We start from the raw sequence: 17,692 nt of genomic DNA, 5'->3' as shown, positions 1-17,692 counted from the left end.
GATAGTCTGTTCAATAAATGGTGCTTGGAAAACTGGATTTCCACGTGCAGAAGCATGAAGCAAGACCCCTACCTTACACCCTACGCAAAAATCCACTCAACATGGATTAAAGACCTAAATCTACGACCCGACACCATCAAGTTATTAGAGAACATTGGAGAAACCCTTCAAGATATTGGCACAGGCAAAGAGTTTCTGGAAAAGACCTGGGAGGCACAGGCAGTCAAAGCCAAAATCAACTATTGGGATTGCATCAAATTGAGAAGTTTCTGTACTGCAATAGAAACAGTAAGGAAAGTGAAGAGACAACCGACAGAATGGGAAAAAATATTTGCAAACTATGCAACAGATAAAGGGTTAATAACCAGAATCTACAAAGAGATCAAGAAACTCCACAAAAACAAAACAAACAACCCACTTAAGAGATGGGCCAAAGACCTCAATAGACATTTTTCAAAAGAGGAAATCCAACTGGCCAAGAGGCACATGAAAAAATGTTCAAGATCACTAGCAATCAGGGAAATGCAAATCAAAACCACAATAAGGTACTCTTTAGAATACTATACCGCAGTAAGAAACAATGAAATCCAGTCATTTGCAACAAAATGAAGGAATCTGGAACACATCATGCTGAGTGAAATAAGCCAGTCCCAAAGGGACAAATATCATATGTTCTCCTTGATCGGTGACAACTGACTGAACACCAAAAAGGAAACCTGTTGAAGTGAAATGGACACTATGAGAAACTGTGACTTGATCAGCATAGCCCTGACTGTTAATGAACAACTTAATACGTTATCCCTCTCAGTATTTTTTTTTGTCTGTTCTACTTAATACTACTGGTTTAATTCTGTAATTAATACACAGTTATTCTTAAGTGTTGAAATTTAACTGAAATGTGATCCCTGTTAAATATAAGAGTGGGAATAAGAGAGGGAAGAGATGTATAATTTGGGACATGCTCAAGCTGACTTGCCCCAAATGGTAGATAGAGTTAGAAACATACCAGGGGACTCCAATTCAATCCCATCAAGGTGGCATGTACCAATGCCATCTCACTAGTCCAAGTGATCAATTTCTGTTCACAATTGATCATAATGATAGGACTAAGAACCAAAGGGATCACATAAACAAGTCTAGTGCCTGCTAATACTAACCGATAGAATAAATAAAGGGGAGAGCGATCCAACATGGGAAGCGAGATACACAGCAGACTCATAGGATGGCGGATGTCCTAAACAGCACTCTGGCCTCAGAATCAGCCCTAAAAGCATTCGGATCTGGCTGAAAAGCCCATGAGAGTATTTCAGGCATGGAAAGCCAAGACACTCTGGGAAAAAAAAAAAAAAACACCTAAATGAAAGATCTCTGTGAGTGAGATCCCAGTGGAAAGAACAGGTCTTCATGGCCGGCGCAGCGGCTCACTAGGCTAATCCTCCGCCTTACGGCACTGGCACACCGGGTTCTAGTCCCGGTTGGGGCACCAGATTCTGTCCTGGTTGCTCCTCTTCCAGGCCAGTTCTCTGCTGTGGCCAGGGAGTGCAGTGGAGCATGGCTCAAGTACTTGGGCTGTGCACCCCATGGGAGACCAGGAGAAGTACCTGGCTCCTGCCATCGGATCAGCGCGGTACGCTGGTCTCAGCACGCTGGCCGCGGCGGCCATTGGAGGGTGAACCAACGGCAAAATGGAAGACCTTTCTCTCTGTCTCTCTCTCTCTCACTGTCCACTCTGCCTGTCAAAAAAAAAAAAAAAAAAAAAAAAAAAAAGAACAGGTCTTCAAAGAAGGAGGTACCTTTCTCTCTTTTTCTGAAGGGAGGAGAGAACTTCCACTTTGACTATGACCTTGTCTAAATAAGATAAGAGTTGGAGAACTCAAAAGGCTTCCATAGCCTTGGAAACTCATAACTGGAGCATAGGGAGATTACTGATGCCATAAACAGGAGTGTCAATTTGTAAAGTCAACAACAGGAGTCACTGTGCACTTACTCCTCATGTAGGATCTATGTCCTTAATGTGCTGTACATTGAGATTTAATGCTATAATGAGTACTCAAACAGTATTTTTCACTTTGTGTTTCTATGTGGGTGCAAACTGTTGAAATCTTTACTTAATGTATACTAAACTGATCTTCTGTATATAAACAAAATTGAAAATGAATTTTGATAAGAATGGAAGGGGAGAGAGAGCGGGAAAGAGGAGGGTTGTGGGTGGGAGGGAAGTCATTGGGGGGGGAAGCCAATGTAATCCATAAGCTGTACTTTGGAAATCTATATTCATTAAATAAAAGTTAAAAAAAAAAGAAGACCTTGATAGGAATCTGTGCATGCACAGAAAGCCATTGTAATTTGGTATAGTTTTTTCAAAAACAATAGAATTGAAAACTGATATAATCTATGAATTATGATAAGCTCACTTGCAAAACTTATGAAAGAGTCTTCTCCTTACACATAAATATACACAGTTTCACTTATCTTTATATTTTATACAAAGCTAATCTCTTCTTTAACATATGTGCTAAAAAGTTTTTTTATGCATCTGAGAAGTAATATTAAAAAAAGGGGAACAAAGAGAAAATAGTATATTAGCTTTATTAGTGCCTTAGCATTTGGGAAAATTTAATTTTTTTGCTTTTTTCAACATTTTGTTATGTTTATAAACATCAGTCTCACCTAAAAATAAAGGAAAAAGAACAGCCGGATATGTAAAAAAGATACATAAAATGTGCACACAATGTTGTGAATAAGGATGTGGATAGGGGATTTCATTAACAGTGATGTAGTATCTCAGGCCAACATTCCAACTAAAAGCAACCAAACCAAAGCTGTTTAAAATGTCTAAGAGCAGGGTAACATTTGGCCTGTGGTTAAGATGCTATGTGGGATGCTTGCTTCCCATATCTGAGTGTATGGGTTCAAGTCCCATCTCCATTCCCAGTTCCAGCTTCCTGCTAAACACAGAATTAGCAGCAGTGATGGCTCAAGTCGTCAGGTCCCTGTCGCCCTGTGGGAGACCTGGATTGAGATCTAGGCTCCTGGCTTCAGCCAGACCCAGCCCTGGCTGTTGTGCACACTTGGGGAGTGAACTAGTGGATGGGAGATCTCTGTCTCTCTGGCTTCCAAATAAAAATAAATTAAAAAAATAAAAAATAGCTTAAAGCCTCAAGGAACTGTCAATGCAGTAGTGATTATCAGGCCAAAACTGAAGGAATAATGAGAGCTCATTTAAGAAACTGCTGTTGTTCTGAGGGAATGTGCTGAACTCACAAAATCTGAGTTCTAGTTTTGATAACCATGGAAAGTATGTACTTCTAGAAAAATCTTCAAGGAAGGCTGTATGATTTTTTCTGGAGAGTGACTGTTATCTATCTCCTTTATAAACTAGCACAACCTTGATGCCAAACTCAATAAAATCAATATGGGGAAGGAACATTACAGGCCAATATCACTTTTGAATACAAATGCAAACCATATCCATTGATAAGCCAAAAGATATGCCATGAGTAACTCAGGTGTTTCCTAGCAATGTATAGTGGACTTTTCATTTGAAAATCAATTACTATAGCACTTCACAATAACTGATTAAGGAAGGCACTCCATGTGGCTGGCATTGTGCAAGCAGATTTTTGATGGAGGTTGTAGCCCCTATCACAGCAGAGAAAACACTATTTTATTTTTTCTCCCCAGTTAAGATGCTAAGATATAGAAGTCCTCCTGGTGTCTTATAGGCACACATATTTTCTATGTGGGAAAAATGAATCTTGACCTTTATCTTACACAGTATCTAAAAATCCATTCTAAGTAGATTATGGACTCAAGTGTGAATAAAGACTTGAAAATACAATGTAATATTATCTTCATGATAGGCAGAGATTGTAGACACTGTACACAAAAGTAAGCAAACATAAAGGAAAGAATTAGTGGATTAAAATATTAAAATTGAGAGAAGCAAAAAACAATTTATAGAGTAAGAAAAGGTAAACGTAACACGCATAATCAACAAAGGACTTATATTCAAATTACATTAAGAACTTCAGAAATCAATATGGAAAAGATCAACTCAATAAAATAATGGACAGAGACTTGGGCAACCTCATCTCAAAACAGGAAATCCAAGTGGTCCATAAGCCTATAAAAAAGGATACCAGAGAAGCACCAATTTAAATCATGGGGGGATACCGGTTATACCATGCCTGCCTGGATGTACACCCTAGAGAAGCACGTGCACACTTCCATCAGATACATGTCCAGGAAGGCCATGGCTGCATTATCCATATAGCCCCAAACCAGAAACACTTGGAAGGTCCATCAAGTGAGGACTGATGTGAAAGGCCAGCATGGAGGAAGGAGCTTGACTGAACACTGTGCCAGGCCAAGGGGAAGGCAATGAGACCTGAGACAGGCTGAGGGGCAGCAGAGGGAGGTGCATCTCAGCCTCCCAGCTGTAGGCAGTCCTGGCTATGGAGAGGACTGCCTGCTGGACAGAGGGGCCCTGGAAATACTGAACTGAGTGTCCACGCATGATCCCTGGACCTCTGGTCCCCGGAGTTATCTTCTTTCCACTGCCTTGTTCCATTCTCTGCCAGGTTTTGGGGGGGAGGGGTTGATTTAGAGAGTTTTGTTTTTGGAGAGAGATTGTCCTTCATTACTGGTGTTCACACCCAGCCCTGGCAGCAGACTAAACACCCCCGACATGTGATGGATGGGCTTTAGACAGTAGGGAGGGTTGGGGGCGGGGAAGGAAGCAAAAGCCAGAATTGACAGCTGCCAGTTGTATTGAAGGTAGTTCATGAATAAATAAGGCTTCCGTCATATTCACTCTGGAGATCCATTTATTACGATGCTGCATCCCCCACTGCCCACCCTACAGGATTCTCACTTCTGCCCCAGGAAAGAGGCTCAACCACAGAGGAAGGTCAGTCTTACGCCTGCTGTCAGAGGCCCTTCATTATTCGCTTTATCCAGGGCAGAAAGCTTGAGACCTTGATGAAGACTCCTGGAGGGGTCCTGTTTCTTTGTCCATAGGATAAAATGCCCTGGGCCACATTGCTACACACAAGAGGCCCCCCAGAATCCCCCTGTGGGCAGAGAGAGGAAGGAATGAGCTGATCTCCTCCTGGACACCCCTCCTCCCCGTGAGTGGCCTCTGTCAGAGGCTCTGTGTGTAAGATCAAGGCCAGGGCAGGCCTTGCTGCCTCTCTCAGTGCTATGGCTCCAGCCAGGCCCTGACCCTTTCTTGCAGCTGCACCCAAGCCCAGCCTTTCTCTCCAGTCCTCAGGGACGCTCTGCTGCTGCTGTGGGCTGACTGATCCTCCCCACTGCCGATCCACCCAGGAGGTGCACTAGAGACTGGATTCCTGGGAGACTCGGGCTTCCTAAGCTCAGGATGGAGGGCATGGGGAGGTTACCACTCCCATTATCCCAGACCTCCCTCAACCTCCTCTCTCCCCAGGACTGCTCTAGACACTTGGAACCTTACTTTGCCACCAGTCTTCATCTTCTTTGGGTCCCCGACACAGATCTCCGTGGCCCTGCTGTAATAGCCGCGGAAGAGGGACTCGCACTCCTGGTCCTGCTGCACGGTTAGCTCCACTTCCTGCAGTGTGGTTGCTAAAGTGCCTGAGGCAACCTGTCCCCAGCCGGCCACTCGGCACACCTGCCCTGGCTTCACCCGGGCCTTGCCCCTGGGCAGGCGGATGGGCCGCACAGCTTTAGTCTTCTTGGCCTTTCTCTCCAGCTGGTGGGGAAAAGAGGCAAGATAGTCCATCTCAGCCAGTGACCATCTGGACCTGGACACCACAATGAGGCTGCCCCATCTTCCCTCTTTTCTGGAGCACCGGAACAGGCCAAGTGGCCAGGATGGAACGGAGGGAAGGAGCAGCCTCACAGTGGGAGAGTCAACAACAGGACCAGGGAGAGCAAGAGCAGTGGGAGTGCCCTACCTGCAGTAACATGATGTCGTTGGTGTAGTCCTCGGGGTTGTAGTCCTTGTGGGGGATGGCTCTTCTCACGGGGATGACCTGCTGCGTCCTCTCCTGCTCCTTGATGTTGTGGGCCCCCAGGGTGACATTTATTGAGCTGCACAGGGAGCAGAGTGGGGATGGGGAGGTGTGGACACACAGGGGAGACAGCCCAGGAGCTGTGAAGAGCAGCTGACAGCTGGGGCAGTGGAGGGGACAGTAGTTGACTGTGCCTCTTGCTTCTCAAGAAGAGCGGGGAGACAGTAAAGAACACTGAGAGTAGAACTTCCGTGTGCTCCCTCTTGCCAGCCGGCAACATTGTGGAACTGTGCGAGTGCGTTTGCACTTGAACCCTTTGTGCGTACTTCCCAGGCCCACCCCTCCTTTACGTGGCCAGTGTGATGCTGCTCCTCTCAACTGTGCCGCTTTCTCTTTCCCCTGAGACCCCAGCTCTTCCCTATGCTGTTCCTCAGCCCTCCATTGTCCCAGTCCTGTTCTCTGATGAGTTCTCCTGGGCTTGTGTCACCAGGGCCCCGGCAGCTCCCCTGCCCCTGTGGAGCCTCAGACAGTGCAGGCCGTCGGCAGCGCCTCACCTTCCCAGGCAGTGAGCAGCTGTCAGCACAAAGTCTTCTCGTACCAGCACACCGCTGCACCGCTTCTTACTCTGAGCCAGAAACTGAACAAATGCCATGTAGGGGCGGGAGTGGGGCTTGGCCTCATGGCCCCCGATGATCTCTGTAAGAAAAGCCTGGCAGATAGGGTTACTGGGAGAGGCTCTGGTCGGAGGTGAGGTGGGTCTCTGGTGCCCTACAGCGCCTGTGCTCTGTGTATGGCTCTCCTGGTAGGCACAAGAACCTTTAATGAAACTCAAGCCTCAGAACCTTGCTCTGAGGAAGGGCAGCCGGTGCTCATCCTCCATGTCCCACATCCCATGGGCACATGGAAGAGGTCCGCTCTGTCTTCGTGGGGTGAAGTCCCAGAGGGTCCTGCACATGACTGCTCTGGTTCCTTCTTTCTTTCTAAGTTTCCCTGAGCCCTTGGAGCCTTTGCTAATATCCTGATGGTGCCATGTTCTGATAATCTACCTGTGAGCTTATAGCTTATTAGATTTTCTAAAACCCTCATATCCTAAGGCCTAGCACGTCCTGGGTTCTCAGTAATTTTTTTTTCTTTCTTTTTTTTTTTTTGGCTGCATGAATGAATGGTATTCAGTTAGTCTCTGGCTGGGACTTGTAGGGTAGGGCTGGTGGGATTTAGGGTCTCAGGGATGTTGGAGGAGGATACCACCAATGACAGTGGAGCAGCTAAGGGTCTGGGAAGACAAGGGGAAAGGGAGACACCAGCCAGAAATGGACTAGGGAGGCCTAGGGTAGAGCCCGGGCAACGAGAGGGCTGCGGATGCCAGCTCTGAGATCACTCGCCCCGTGGGCTTTCCTCCTGGGCAGGACTGAAGGGTGGGAGGCACTGTGTAATATGACCTGCTCAGTGACAGCCCCAACGCCTGCAGCCTGGGTGTCTGAGCGGCCCTTTCCTGGGATGGAGGGAGGGACTTTAACTGCTTGCCTTTTGTACCTTCACATCCCCTGCCAAACACCTTTCTAAGAACAACACACCTGTGAGGTGATGAAGGAGAGGTTCAGGGTGAGGCTGGCACCTGTTAAACCCCTTAAGGAGCCCTCCCTCTGCCATCCTTGTGGGATGTCTACCTAGCACCTGACTTATGATTCTGGGTTTGGGATGGGAACCGGGGCTCAAAAAGTTCCTGGACTCTAACTGAGTAACTTTCTGACCAGTGCTAGGCAGAAGCATCAGGAGCCCAGGGGGTTTTGTGAGATGGGCTCAGGCCTCTGGGATAAATGCTCACCTACCTGTCCCTGTCCCAGGAGGCAGAAGCGAGAGCGACAGGAGCAGGAGCCGCAGCATCTTCCCGGGAGGGCTGCCCTGGTTGGAGCTGCTGGTGTTTCCTCCTCCCAGACACAGAGCCCCGGAAGGGGAGGAAGGGAGGGTGGGCTCACTGACTGCACAGACCTCCTAGGCTGGTCCTTCTTGGTTTTGATGGGTGTCATCAGGCAAAGTGGTTTGTCAAAGGTCTCTGGTTTAGGAGAAAATGACACCATCACTGCACTAGCTCCCCTGCCTCTGAGTCATAAGCCAAAAGCGAAACAAAGAACGAGAAGGTGGAGGCTGTGGAGGCTGTGGCTGCAGCCGGCAGAAAGGCTGAACCACCAAAGCCCCCCAGTAACAGCCCTCACCATCCGCTTTCCTCGGCTCTTGACTCTTCATTCTGATGGACGAATGTATAATTATTTAGTGAGCTACATGCAGGGATATGAGAGATGTGACTCCTGTCCTTGAAAAGTTCATAGTTGGTTGACGTTACGTATTATTTATTGTTTCCTTGCTGTGTTGTTGGGGGTAATGTTTCCTCACCTGTGTGATTCAGGGTTTATTGAGCTATCTGAGCATTGGTGGTTTTGTTTCTGGTTCAGCTTCCCTGTTGTGCTGGCTGATGGAAATGAGGAGAGATCGGTTACCTACACTTAGACCGTCTTGGCTCAGCTGGCCCACTCTGCATCTCTGGGAAGGATTAGACTCATTTTGGGATAGGTAACAGGATCTAGTGGAAGTCAGGGTCAGAAGGACACAGTTCTCCGGAGTATGCGGGTGAGATACATTTTCCCTAGGCCTGGAGAACTCTTGCCTGTAAGCTGGGACTCATGATTCCAAGATTGCTTCAGTTCAGGACTTCCCATGTCTTCACCCAGCTCTCACAAGGTAGGCTGCTTATGACGGTGTTGCTGCACAGCAGGTCACTGGTGAGCCCAGGAGCTTCCTCTCCAGGGAGTGTTCCTGGACAGAGGCTGGCAATCCCACTGGATGCAAGGCTGGGAAGTCAGCATGCGGCGGGTGTCAGATGATCTTGCAGGCCTCTGGCCCTGAGAAGGAGTCGAGGACTCAGACCTGGGTTGAAAAGGACTTTCTCAAATGCTGAGAAGTCTGGGCCCAGCCTGGAGTCTGTGATGCCTTGGTTGTGTGACCTTGGGCCAGGCACTTCAACTTTCTGGATTTTAGTTTCTTCTTTCATTGAAGAAGACTCTGAGTCTGTGACACTCATTTCCCTACTTTTTAGCCACAAAATCCACAACGTCTAACCTGAGAATGTATGTGCTGAGTTTGCAACCTTTGGAAATATATGAATTTTCCTTTTGCTTGTTGCATTTTGTTCTTTTTGTACCTTGCAGGAAGCCACGTTCTTCTTATTTTTGTGGCTTATCAATTTGTTTTTAAGATCAGAACTGGAAGCTGTGTGTTGTCATGTGCTCTTCCTGTATTTGTTTAAAGCCCAAGAGATTATGCTCTAGGGTGCCTTTGAGAGCAAAGAGATGAAGGGACAGACCTTCAAGGATACCATGATCTCTCAAGTCTAAGGCGTGAGGTAGGGTGTTAGGGGTGGGGCAGCGAGAAGAAGTGTTGCCTCATGCCTGAAGCCCGTGTTTCACTCTGAAGCAGTGTGCAGATCGGCCAGGGCCTCTCTCTGTATACACCTCATGAGGCTGGCGTGGCACACAGTAATAGAAACTGAGCATCACTCATGGAGGATCTGAATATTTTCCTCCATTTTTCAGGTACATGGAAACCTCTCTAATTGGGTTCAACTTTGGGTGTGTCTAGGCCTTGGTAATAACTGGAATTACATTTTAGGTCAGCCCAGGCTTACAGTGGGACCCAGTTCAATTTAGGGGAAAATAGAACACTTTTTAAAGATGAAAATTTATTTATTTATTTATTCATTCATCTATGTAAAAGGCATTTGAAACAGAGAGTGATCTTACATCGACTGGTTTATTCCTCAAATGCTTGCAACAGCTGAGGCTGGACCAGGTCGAAGTCAGGAGCCAGAAATTCAATCCAGGTTTCCCATTCAGATGGCAGTGACCCAAATATTTGAGGCACCACTCTTTGGCTGCCAGGGTGTACAGTGAATTGGAAGCAGAGCTAGGACTTGAACCCAGGCACTTAGATACAGGTTACAAGTGTCCCAAGTGGTGTCTTAACCGGTACACCAAATGCCCATAGATACAGCATTTTTTATATATCTGAATTTATGTACCAAGGCTCATACCCACTGCATGCAAATCAAATCAAGACAGATCTATTCACATTCTGTGCCCTTATCATCTGTACTTCCCCTTTCAGGAGGGAGCTCTCCTGAGTCCTGACAGGACGAGAAAACCTCCTGTTCCTTCTAAAAACCCCATAACCTACTGTGATACATGTAACAGATGAAATTCAAGTGAGTATCACCATTTTTAAAACAAGATGACTTTGATTCTTGTGGATTTCAAAGCCAGATCCAGGCCAAGCAGCTCTGTGGCAAGGTGACATGGCAAACCAGAAACGCACACACGTTCCATGCTGGCGGGGCTGCTTTGCTGTATCCCTGCAGCACAGCATGCAGAGGTGCCCCGTAGGCACTGATGCATTGGGTGATCACAGAACGGTGCTGCTCAGTCGTGATGTGGAGAAGCAGCCTCTCTACTTTAAGGTCACTCCAGCCCAGGGTATTGATCGGAGAATCCTAGTCCAGAGGTCAGGCTGTTCAGGAGCGACCCAAAGAGCTGGGCTGGGAGGTCTCAGGCTGCTGAGTGACCTATCAGTTGGTGGGCTCTGAGCTTAGGAAGGACAATCATGTGGCTGCAAAGGACTGATGTCCTGTCCACGTGAAAGGGGTAGCCCTGAGTTCTGAGCACACACCCTGCTTTCCTCTTCCTCCCGGGACAGGGCAGAGGGTAGGCTAATTGCCGAGATCACTGGGATGAACAGTGCAGGTTGCTCCTCCTAGCATTCTGGGCATCCTAGACAGTGACAGACAGGGGGAGGCTGGCTCAGATCCAGATGGGAGAGCACCCTTCAGGTCATTTGAGGAGGTAGGGAGATGAGCTTCCAGGAGACCAGGAAGTACATTAGGCTCTGAACTCAAGACAAGGCTGCAACAGGCATTCAGCTGGGTCTGGGAGTGCTGAAGGGCCTTCCTGGAACTTGGCATGCTGCCAGTTGCTAGCTGCCCTGATTTGAAGAGGGAGCCCTACATGGGGTAAGGCACACCTTTGCCAGAGAGACTCCCACCCATTTTTGCTAGAGTGGAAAAGTAGCCCCCAACTTGAGGCTCCTTAACTAATCCCCCTTCCAAGTCAGATTCTTTTATGTGGCCATATCAGCTCTGGGGTGTGACAGGGAAGGGGTGTAGATAGGGAATAAGGTGAGAGGGTGACATGGATGAGCTAAGAGAGAGAATCATTTTTCCCCCTGGGGCAGTGTCTCCCTGTCCTTGAGGAAGCTTACACTGAGCCTGCCTGGGGAAGCCCACACTAGGGAGGTCCATTTGGAGCTGGTATCAATATACCATGGTTTTCAAGGTGGGGTATAAAGAAGGCTAAAGCATAAACTGAATCAGAAGTGTGAACCAATGGCTGCTGGCCACACAGCAGGTGCTTATGGGGTGTCATTTTGGTGAATAAAGGAGGCATCAACAACTTCCACTCTAGAAGCTTATTAAGTACTTGGCAGGTTTCCCACCACCACTTCCACCCAATGCATTGTGGCTTCAGCCCCAGAGAAGAGGAAGGGCAGATCAATCCTGGAGGCATTTCAGTCTGGCCCTTGCAGCTTGAAGGATCTCATTGTTTCTTCTATCCAGTGCATAAAGCTTGAGATCTTGGTATAGACACGTGGTGGGGTCCCATCTTGCTTTGCAAAGGATACAATGCCCTGGGCCACATCATTACACACGAGGGGACCTCCAGAGTCCCCCTGTGGACAGAGAAAAGAAAGCTGAATTGGTCTCCTCCTGGTCATGCCTCCCACCACCTCCTCAGGGGATGGGTGTTCTCTGTAGTGGGCTGTATGTGTGAGAGCAGGATCAAGGCAAGCCTTGTGACATCCCTCAGAACTAGAGCTCCAGCCAAGGTCCTGACTATTCCCTCCAGTCAACTGGGACCTGATATGCCTTCCCTCCCCACAGTAGCCTCTGCCTGTCAGTTGCTCATTCCCTGCAGGGAGGGAGAATCAGACTTGACTGCTAGAAGGCTGAGTACATAGGAATGGGCTAATTCTCCACAGAGGTCTACTGTGCCCAAGGCAGGGGATGGACAGTTTTGATGATCTCACCTGTGAAGAAGACTTGTTGATGTTATGGTCCCCAACACAAATATGGACGCTTTCATTGTAATAGCTTTTGAAGTAAAACATACATTCCTGGTCCGTTTGGATTTTGACCTCTACCTCATGCAGTTTCACTGTGGTTTTTTTCACACCAGTTGACCCCCAGCCAGCTACACTGCACACCATCCCTGGCGTCACCTGGGCTGTCTTCGTGGGCAGCCTGAGGAGGCTCACTTTGTCAGTCAGGTTGGCCTTCTTCTTTAACTGCAGGCAGAAGGAGGGAATTCTAATCAACCAGTGACCCACAAAGATTTGAGACAGCCACAGAGTTGCCTTCTTCATGGGCCTGGGACAAGTGAAAGGGTCATGTTGGGAAGGAAAGTTGGGAATGAGGACATGGGGCTTCAGAGACCTCAGGGTTGAATGATTCAAGCCTCTGGGGACTGACATGTCTTACCTGGAGTAACATGATGTCATTTAAGTGAGGTTTCTTACGTTGATAGTTTGGGTGGGGGATGGCTCTTTTCACGGGGATGACCTGCTGGGAGCTCTCGCGCTCCTTGATGTTGTGGGCCCCTAGGATGACCTTCATTGAACTGTAAAGAGACATTAGAGGGAAAAGGAGTCACAGGGGACACAGCCCAGAAGCCTTGTAGGAAAACAGACAGCCCAAGGCAAGGCAGAACTTGAGTTGAAAGGAGTTACAGGAGATGGGTGGACTGAGATCAAGCATTTCTGTGACCTTCACTTCTTGGCAACCAGAACTGCAGCAGATGTAGGTTCTTAGCCTTGCACAGAGGTTGACCATCTCCAAGAAAAAAAAAGTCTCGAGTTCTCAGATCTGCACTCTGGGCTCCAGGCACAGCACTGACCTCCTTCCCATCTCCCTTTAACTAGAATGCTCCTTCTGTCTTTAATGTGCCACTTGGAATGAGCTCTTCCTTTCCATCCAAAGTTTACCTATCCTCTGAACACTTCTGTGTTAACAGATGGCCTACATTCACAGCTTCTAAAAAGAGAATTCCCCATGGAGTGTCCATAGAATAGTAGGAGACCCTGCCATGAGCTTACCTTCCCCTGCAGTGAGCTGCTGTCAGCACGAAGTCTTCACGTACCAGGAAACCCCCACAGGTTATTTTTTGAAAAAGAGTCTTGATCTGAAGAAATGCCATGTAGGGACGAGAATGAGGTATGGCCTCATGGCCTCCAATGATTTTCCCTGGAAGAAAAATTCTGTTCTGCCTTCTGTGCTCATAGAGCTGAAAGCTGGGGAAGGGGAGACTGGAATAAACTATAGGGAGGGCAGAGTGGGGGGAGTAGTAGATAGCTGAGCCTATAGCAGTTGGCAGCAACCAAGAAGGGGGCCTAACAGATTCTTTGGGCAGCATCTCTGGCTTGCACGGTGACCCACGAGACTCTGATTCTCTCTCTGATGAAGAGAAGAGTGGTCGTTTTTCCTTAATTTGTGCTTCAAAATTTTATGTTGACAGACAAACTTTAGAACAAGCACTGGCGTAGGTCCTGAAGAATACTGTTTCAGACGCTCCCAGATTCTCTTTCTCCTTTTGTTTTCCAGAGCCCACTGAGCCTTTGCTAGTCTGTAATATTCAAAGTGAGCTCAAGATGCTGAGTTGTGTTTGATGTTTATCTGCAAGAGCCTGACACAAAGTAGGTACGCTGTCAGTGTCTTGGATGCATGAAGGAATGCTCCCAGTTAGCCTCTGGGTGAGGCTTGCGTGGGTTGCACTGGAGAAACTCTGAGTTGGAGGAAGAGGTTGGCCTGACAAAGCCATTGTACCCTTCGGTAACTGAAAAATGACCAGAGAGAAATGAAGCTGAACCAAAACAAGCGTTAAAGGGTCCAGGATATCAACTTTGAGGTCAACTGTGTCCTACGTCTTGGGAATGGCATGTTTGGAGAAAGGGATAAAGGTTGAGGGTATGTTTTATTTTGAATTAGAAATTTAGTGGAATTTACTTTGATACAGAAGCCAGTTCCTTTTTCCTTTTTTTCTTTTTTTAAATATTTGACAGGCAGAGTTAGACAGTGAGAGAGAGACAGAGAGACAGAGAGGAAGGTCTTCCTTCTGTTGGTTCACCCCCAAAATGACTGCTAAGGGCGGCGCACTGTGCTGATCCGAAGCCAGGAGCCAGGTGCTTCCTCCTGGTCTCCCATGCGGGTTCAGGCGCTCAAGCACCTGGGCCATCCTCCACTGCCTTCCTGGGCCACAGCAGAAAACTGGACTGGAAGAGGAACAACCGAGACTAGAACCTGGTGCCCATATGGGATGCCGGCGCCGCAGGCGGAGGATTAACCAAGTGAGTCGCGGCACCGGCCCCGTGCCAGTTCCTTTTTTCAAGCTACAATTTCTTGGGGAATCAGTTATTTCTCATTCACAGCTTCTAACATTTTCCCAGATGCTTCTGTAAAAGAATCCACTCTCCAGATGACAGGGCAGGGCTTGAGGGGAGACAGCAACTTATGAAGAGTAGCTCTGTTATTCCTAATGGGTTTCTGATGAGCATCTGACTTGCCAGTCTTTAGGGAAGACTGCACCTGGGGTTCAGAAAGTTCCTGGAGTTGGACCAGGGCCAGGGTGTAGCAATGGAGCAGCATGTGGAATGGAGCTAGGGCTCTCTTCATGGGGGCAGTCACTTACCTGCCTCAGCTCTGAGGCACAGAAGAAAGGCCAACAGGAGCAGGAGTGGATGCATCTTATTGGGAAGGCTGCTCAGAAAACAGCTGCTTGTCTGTCTTTGTCTTCAAACCCGCAGCATTGGCTGGTTTTGTGGGGATTTATCAGATGAGACTATGTCAGCCTTGCGTGATTAAGTCCTCAGGCCTGAGTTGAGTAAGAAGTTACCGGTAACCACATGAACACCAATAGCTCTTGACTACCCAGCAGTAACCACACTAGCACAAAACAGGATCCCAAGGCCACAAGTGGTTGGAAATACTGCATTAGCCACTAGTGGGTTCTTGAACCTCAAAAACCTAGGTATCATCATGATAGACACAAGAACACCTTCATTTTCTTGACTCTCTTGAGACTGTCAGTATGATTGCTTATTGAGGCCCCTTTTCATGGGAGAGTCAGAGACATTAGAGATAAGATTGTTTGGCTCTGACGGAGGAGACAAAATCATCAGTCTTGGATATGATAGGTAAAGGCCATGGTTAGAGGAATGGGCTGAACAGTGTGGGAAGAAGATGCGTTTCATTTGCCAAAGAACTGAGTGGTTTAAGACAACATATCCTTTGACCATGAATCTGCAGTTTGGTCAGTTTTGTCTCTGTTCTCCTTGGTGTCAGCAGGGGTAGATAAAAGCCTGGAGACTGGGATCTTCAGGACCCTCTGAAGTCTCATTCACTCACTCACTCATCAGCGATTGATACTAGCTATCATCTATGGGCTTCATTTCCTCCCCACTAGGGTCTCTCCATATTTTCTCACTGCATATAATTGTTCTTTACTGCATGTTGGTTGATGATCAAACCCTTAAAGAATAAGCCAGGCAGAAGCTATGTGCTTTTTATTACCTAGATTTGAAGTCATGGTATCCATTGTACCATATTCCATTGCTCAGAGCAATCTAAAGCTCTCACCCAGATTTAGAAGGAAGGCGCCTAGAGCTCACCTCTCAGTGGGAGGAGCATTGAAGTCTTGCTCTAAGAAGAGCTGGTGGGATGGGGTATACACAGTTGCAGTCATGTAGGAATGTACACTCTGTCACACTGTTTTGGGTACAAGTAGAAATGGCTCAAGGAGTTGAAAACACTGATTGGTCAATGCCAATGGATAGGCTGGGGTCTGCTTTGTTTAATCTGTGTGCACTGAAAATAGAAGAGGGTTAAATACCCCAAAATATGTTCTCTTTAATGAATAATTGATACCATGTCAAGTGGGAACCAATGCCAGGGAACCCAAGTAGTATTTTCAAACTGTTGTGCAGAGAATTACATTTCTTATATCTTGTACCATTTGCTAAGCAAAATATATGACAATGTCTTCCTAAGGGAAACAAAAGGAGACTTATGAACTAGAAGTTGGTTCTCAACATCTTGATCCCAATTCTCTTAAATAGTAACAAAGTCTTAGTTAAAGAAGCAAAGTTGTGCTGTCAACAGTGATCCAGGCAGTGTAGGGAGTCACAGCAGTTCAGAGTAGGGTGTCCATGCCTGGGTGGGGTGAGGAAGATGCCCACACCAGGCCTCCTTTACACGTATACATCCTCCTCATTCCATATGGGCTCAGACACCCTGCACTGGGCATTTGGACTTGGATGTCAGAACACACATGAGGTGAGAAGAGCATGTGTGTAGGAGAGCGGCACAGTGAGTGGATGCCCAATTAGGGTGAGGAAGATGCAGGAGGCTGGTCTAATACATAGTTTCTGAGCTCAATGAGGGTGACTGGCCTCTGTCAGTGGACATGGTCTGGTACAATTCCTCAGAGCAGGCTGGGCTGGGTAAGGCAGACATTGGAATAAAGAGACTGCTTACTGGCTGTGGAGGGTCAAGGCCTGGGGTGAGAGGAGGGAACATCATAGGAGAAGAGTGTTGGTGGTGATGAAAGACTTGTGATAGAAATCTCTGTGGTGAGTAATTAAATAAATAGATATGTTAAGGCAAATATGTCAGACTTCTCACTGTTTAAAAATTAGAAAGCAATGATTATATTGATGTTAATTTACTGAGTTTGATAGTTATATTGGTTATGTCAAGAGCATCCGTGTTTGTAAAAATTATATACTTCAGGGTTTAGGAAATAATGGAGCGCCATGTTAGTACCTTTACTCTCAAATAGTTCAGGAAAATAAGTTTGTCTGTGTCGTACTTGTGATTTTTTCTATAGAGTTGAGATTTTTTCAAAATTTACAGAAAATCTGTGGTCTTTACACATACAAATAACAGCCAACTTTAAGATATAATTAGAGGCTGGCGCCACAGCTCACTAGGCTAATCCTCCACCTTGCGGTGCTGGCACACCAGGTTCTAGTCCCGGTTGGGGCGCCGGATTCTGTCCTGGTTGCCCCTCTTCCAGGCCAGCTCTCTGCTGTGGCCAGGGAGTGCAGTGGAGGATGGCCCAGGTGCTTGGGACCTGCACCCGCATGGGAGACCAGGTACCTGGCTCCTGCCATCGGATCAGCGCAGTGCGCCGGCCGCCGGTCCGATGCCATGGCCGCCATTGGAGGGTGAACCAACGGCAAAGGAAGACCTTTCTCTCTGTCTCTCTCTCTCTCACTGTCCACTCTGCCTGTCAAAAAATAAAATAAAAAAAGATATAATTAGAAAGAACATGTATTACAAAAGCAACAAAAAAGATAAACCTTTCTTAGGAAAAACTTAATCAAAATTGTAAAAAATTTATTTGTGGGAAACTTTAAAGGTGTAAAATAGACTTGAGAAATAGAAATATATTCCTACTTCCTAGATAAGGTGAATCCATATTGTTAGGATGCCAATGCTTTTCAATCTAATGTGTACATTTAATGTGATTCCAACAAAAATGCCAAAAAGTTTTTCTCCTAATGTTGCAGAAGTTCTAAAATTCACATGGAAAGTAAACATC

At 47.0% G+C, this 17,692-nt stretch overlaps 2 protein-coding genes across 4 annotated transcripts; both read right to left on the bottom strand.

Moving 5' to 3' along the window:
* Positions 1 to 4,811: 4,811 nt before the first annotated feature.
* LOC100352439 (granzyme H) lies at positions 4,812 to 8,099 on the bottom strand. 3 transcript variants are annotated; one of them, XM_070053339.1, is made up of 5 exons: positions 7,826 to 8,099; positions 6,551 to 6,633; positions 5,940 to 6,075; positions 5,477 to 5,734; positions 4,812 to 5,075 (listed from the first exon to the last, which is right to left on the bottom strand). In XM_070053339.1, exons 1-5 carry the CDS (start codon positions 8,072 to 8,074, stop codon positions 4,932 to 4,934), a joined length of 870 nt encoding a protein of 289 aa, XP_069909440.1. In that variant the 5' UTR covers positions 8,075 to 8,099; the 3' UTR covers positions 4,812 to 4,931. The 3 variants fall into 3 exon arrangements, with proteins under 3 accessions (XP_069909440.1, XP_017203720.3, XP_008267676.3); XM_017348231.3 differs by having other exon boundaries at positions 6,551 to 6,705; positions 7,826 to 8,092; XM_008269454.4 differs by having other exon boundaries at positions 6,551 to 6,692; positions 7,826 to 7,994.
* Positions 8,100 to 11,492: 3,393 nt separating this feature from the next.
* Positions 11,493 to 14,929, bottom strand: LOC103351183 (mast cell protease 1A). The gene is made up of 5 exons (XM_008269455.4): positions 14,780 to 14,929; positions 13,191 to 13,338; positions 12,577 to 12,715; positions 12,126 to 12,383; positions 11,493 to 11,768 (listed from the first exon to the last, which is right to left on the bottom strand). The coding sequence occupies exons 1-5, from the start codon at positions 14,832 to 14,834 to the stop codon at positions 11,607 to 11,609; spliced, it is 762 nt and encodes a 253-aa protein (XP_008267677.3). The 5' UTR covers positions 14,835 to 14,929; the 3' UTR covers positions 11,493 to 11,606.
* Between the last annotated feature and the right edge of the window lie 2,763 nt (positions 14,930 to 17,692).

The sequence above is a fragment of the Oryctolagus cuniculus genome, chromosome 12 (genome assembly GCF_964237555.1).
Source record: "Oryctolagus cuniculus chromosome 12, mOryCun1.1, whole genome shotgun sequence".
NCBI lineage: Eukaryota > Metazoa > Chordata > Mammalia > Lagomorpha > Leporidae > Oryctolagus > Oryctolagus cuniculus.
The sequence above is the reverse complement of the archived record's forward strand: the minus strand, read 5'-3'. Positions and strand labels throughout refer to the sequence as shown.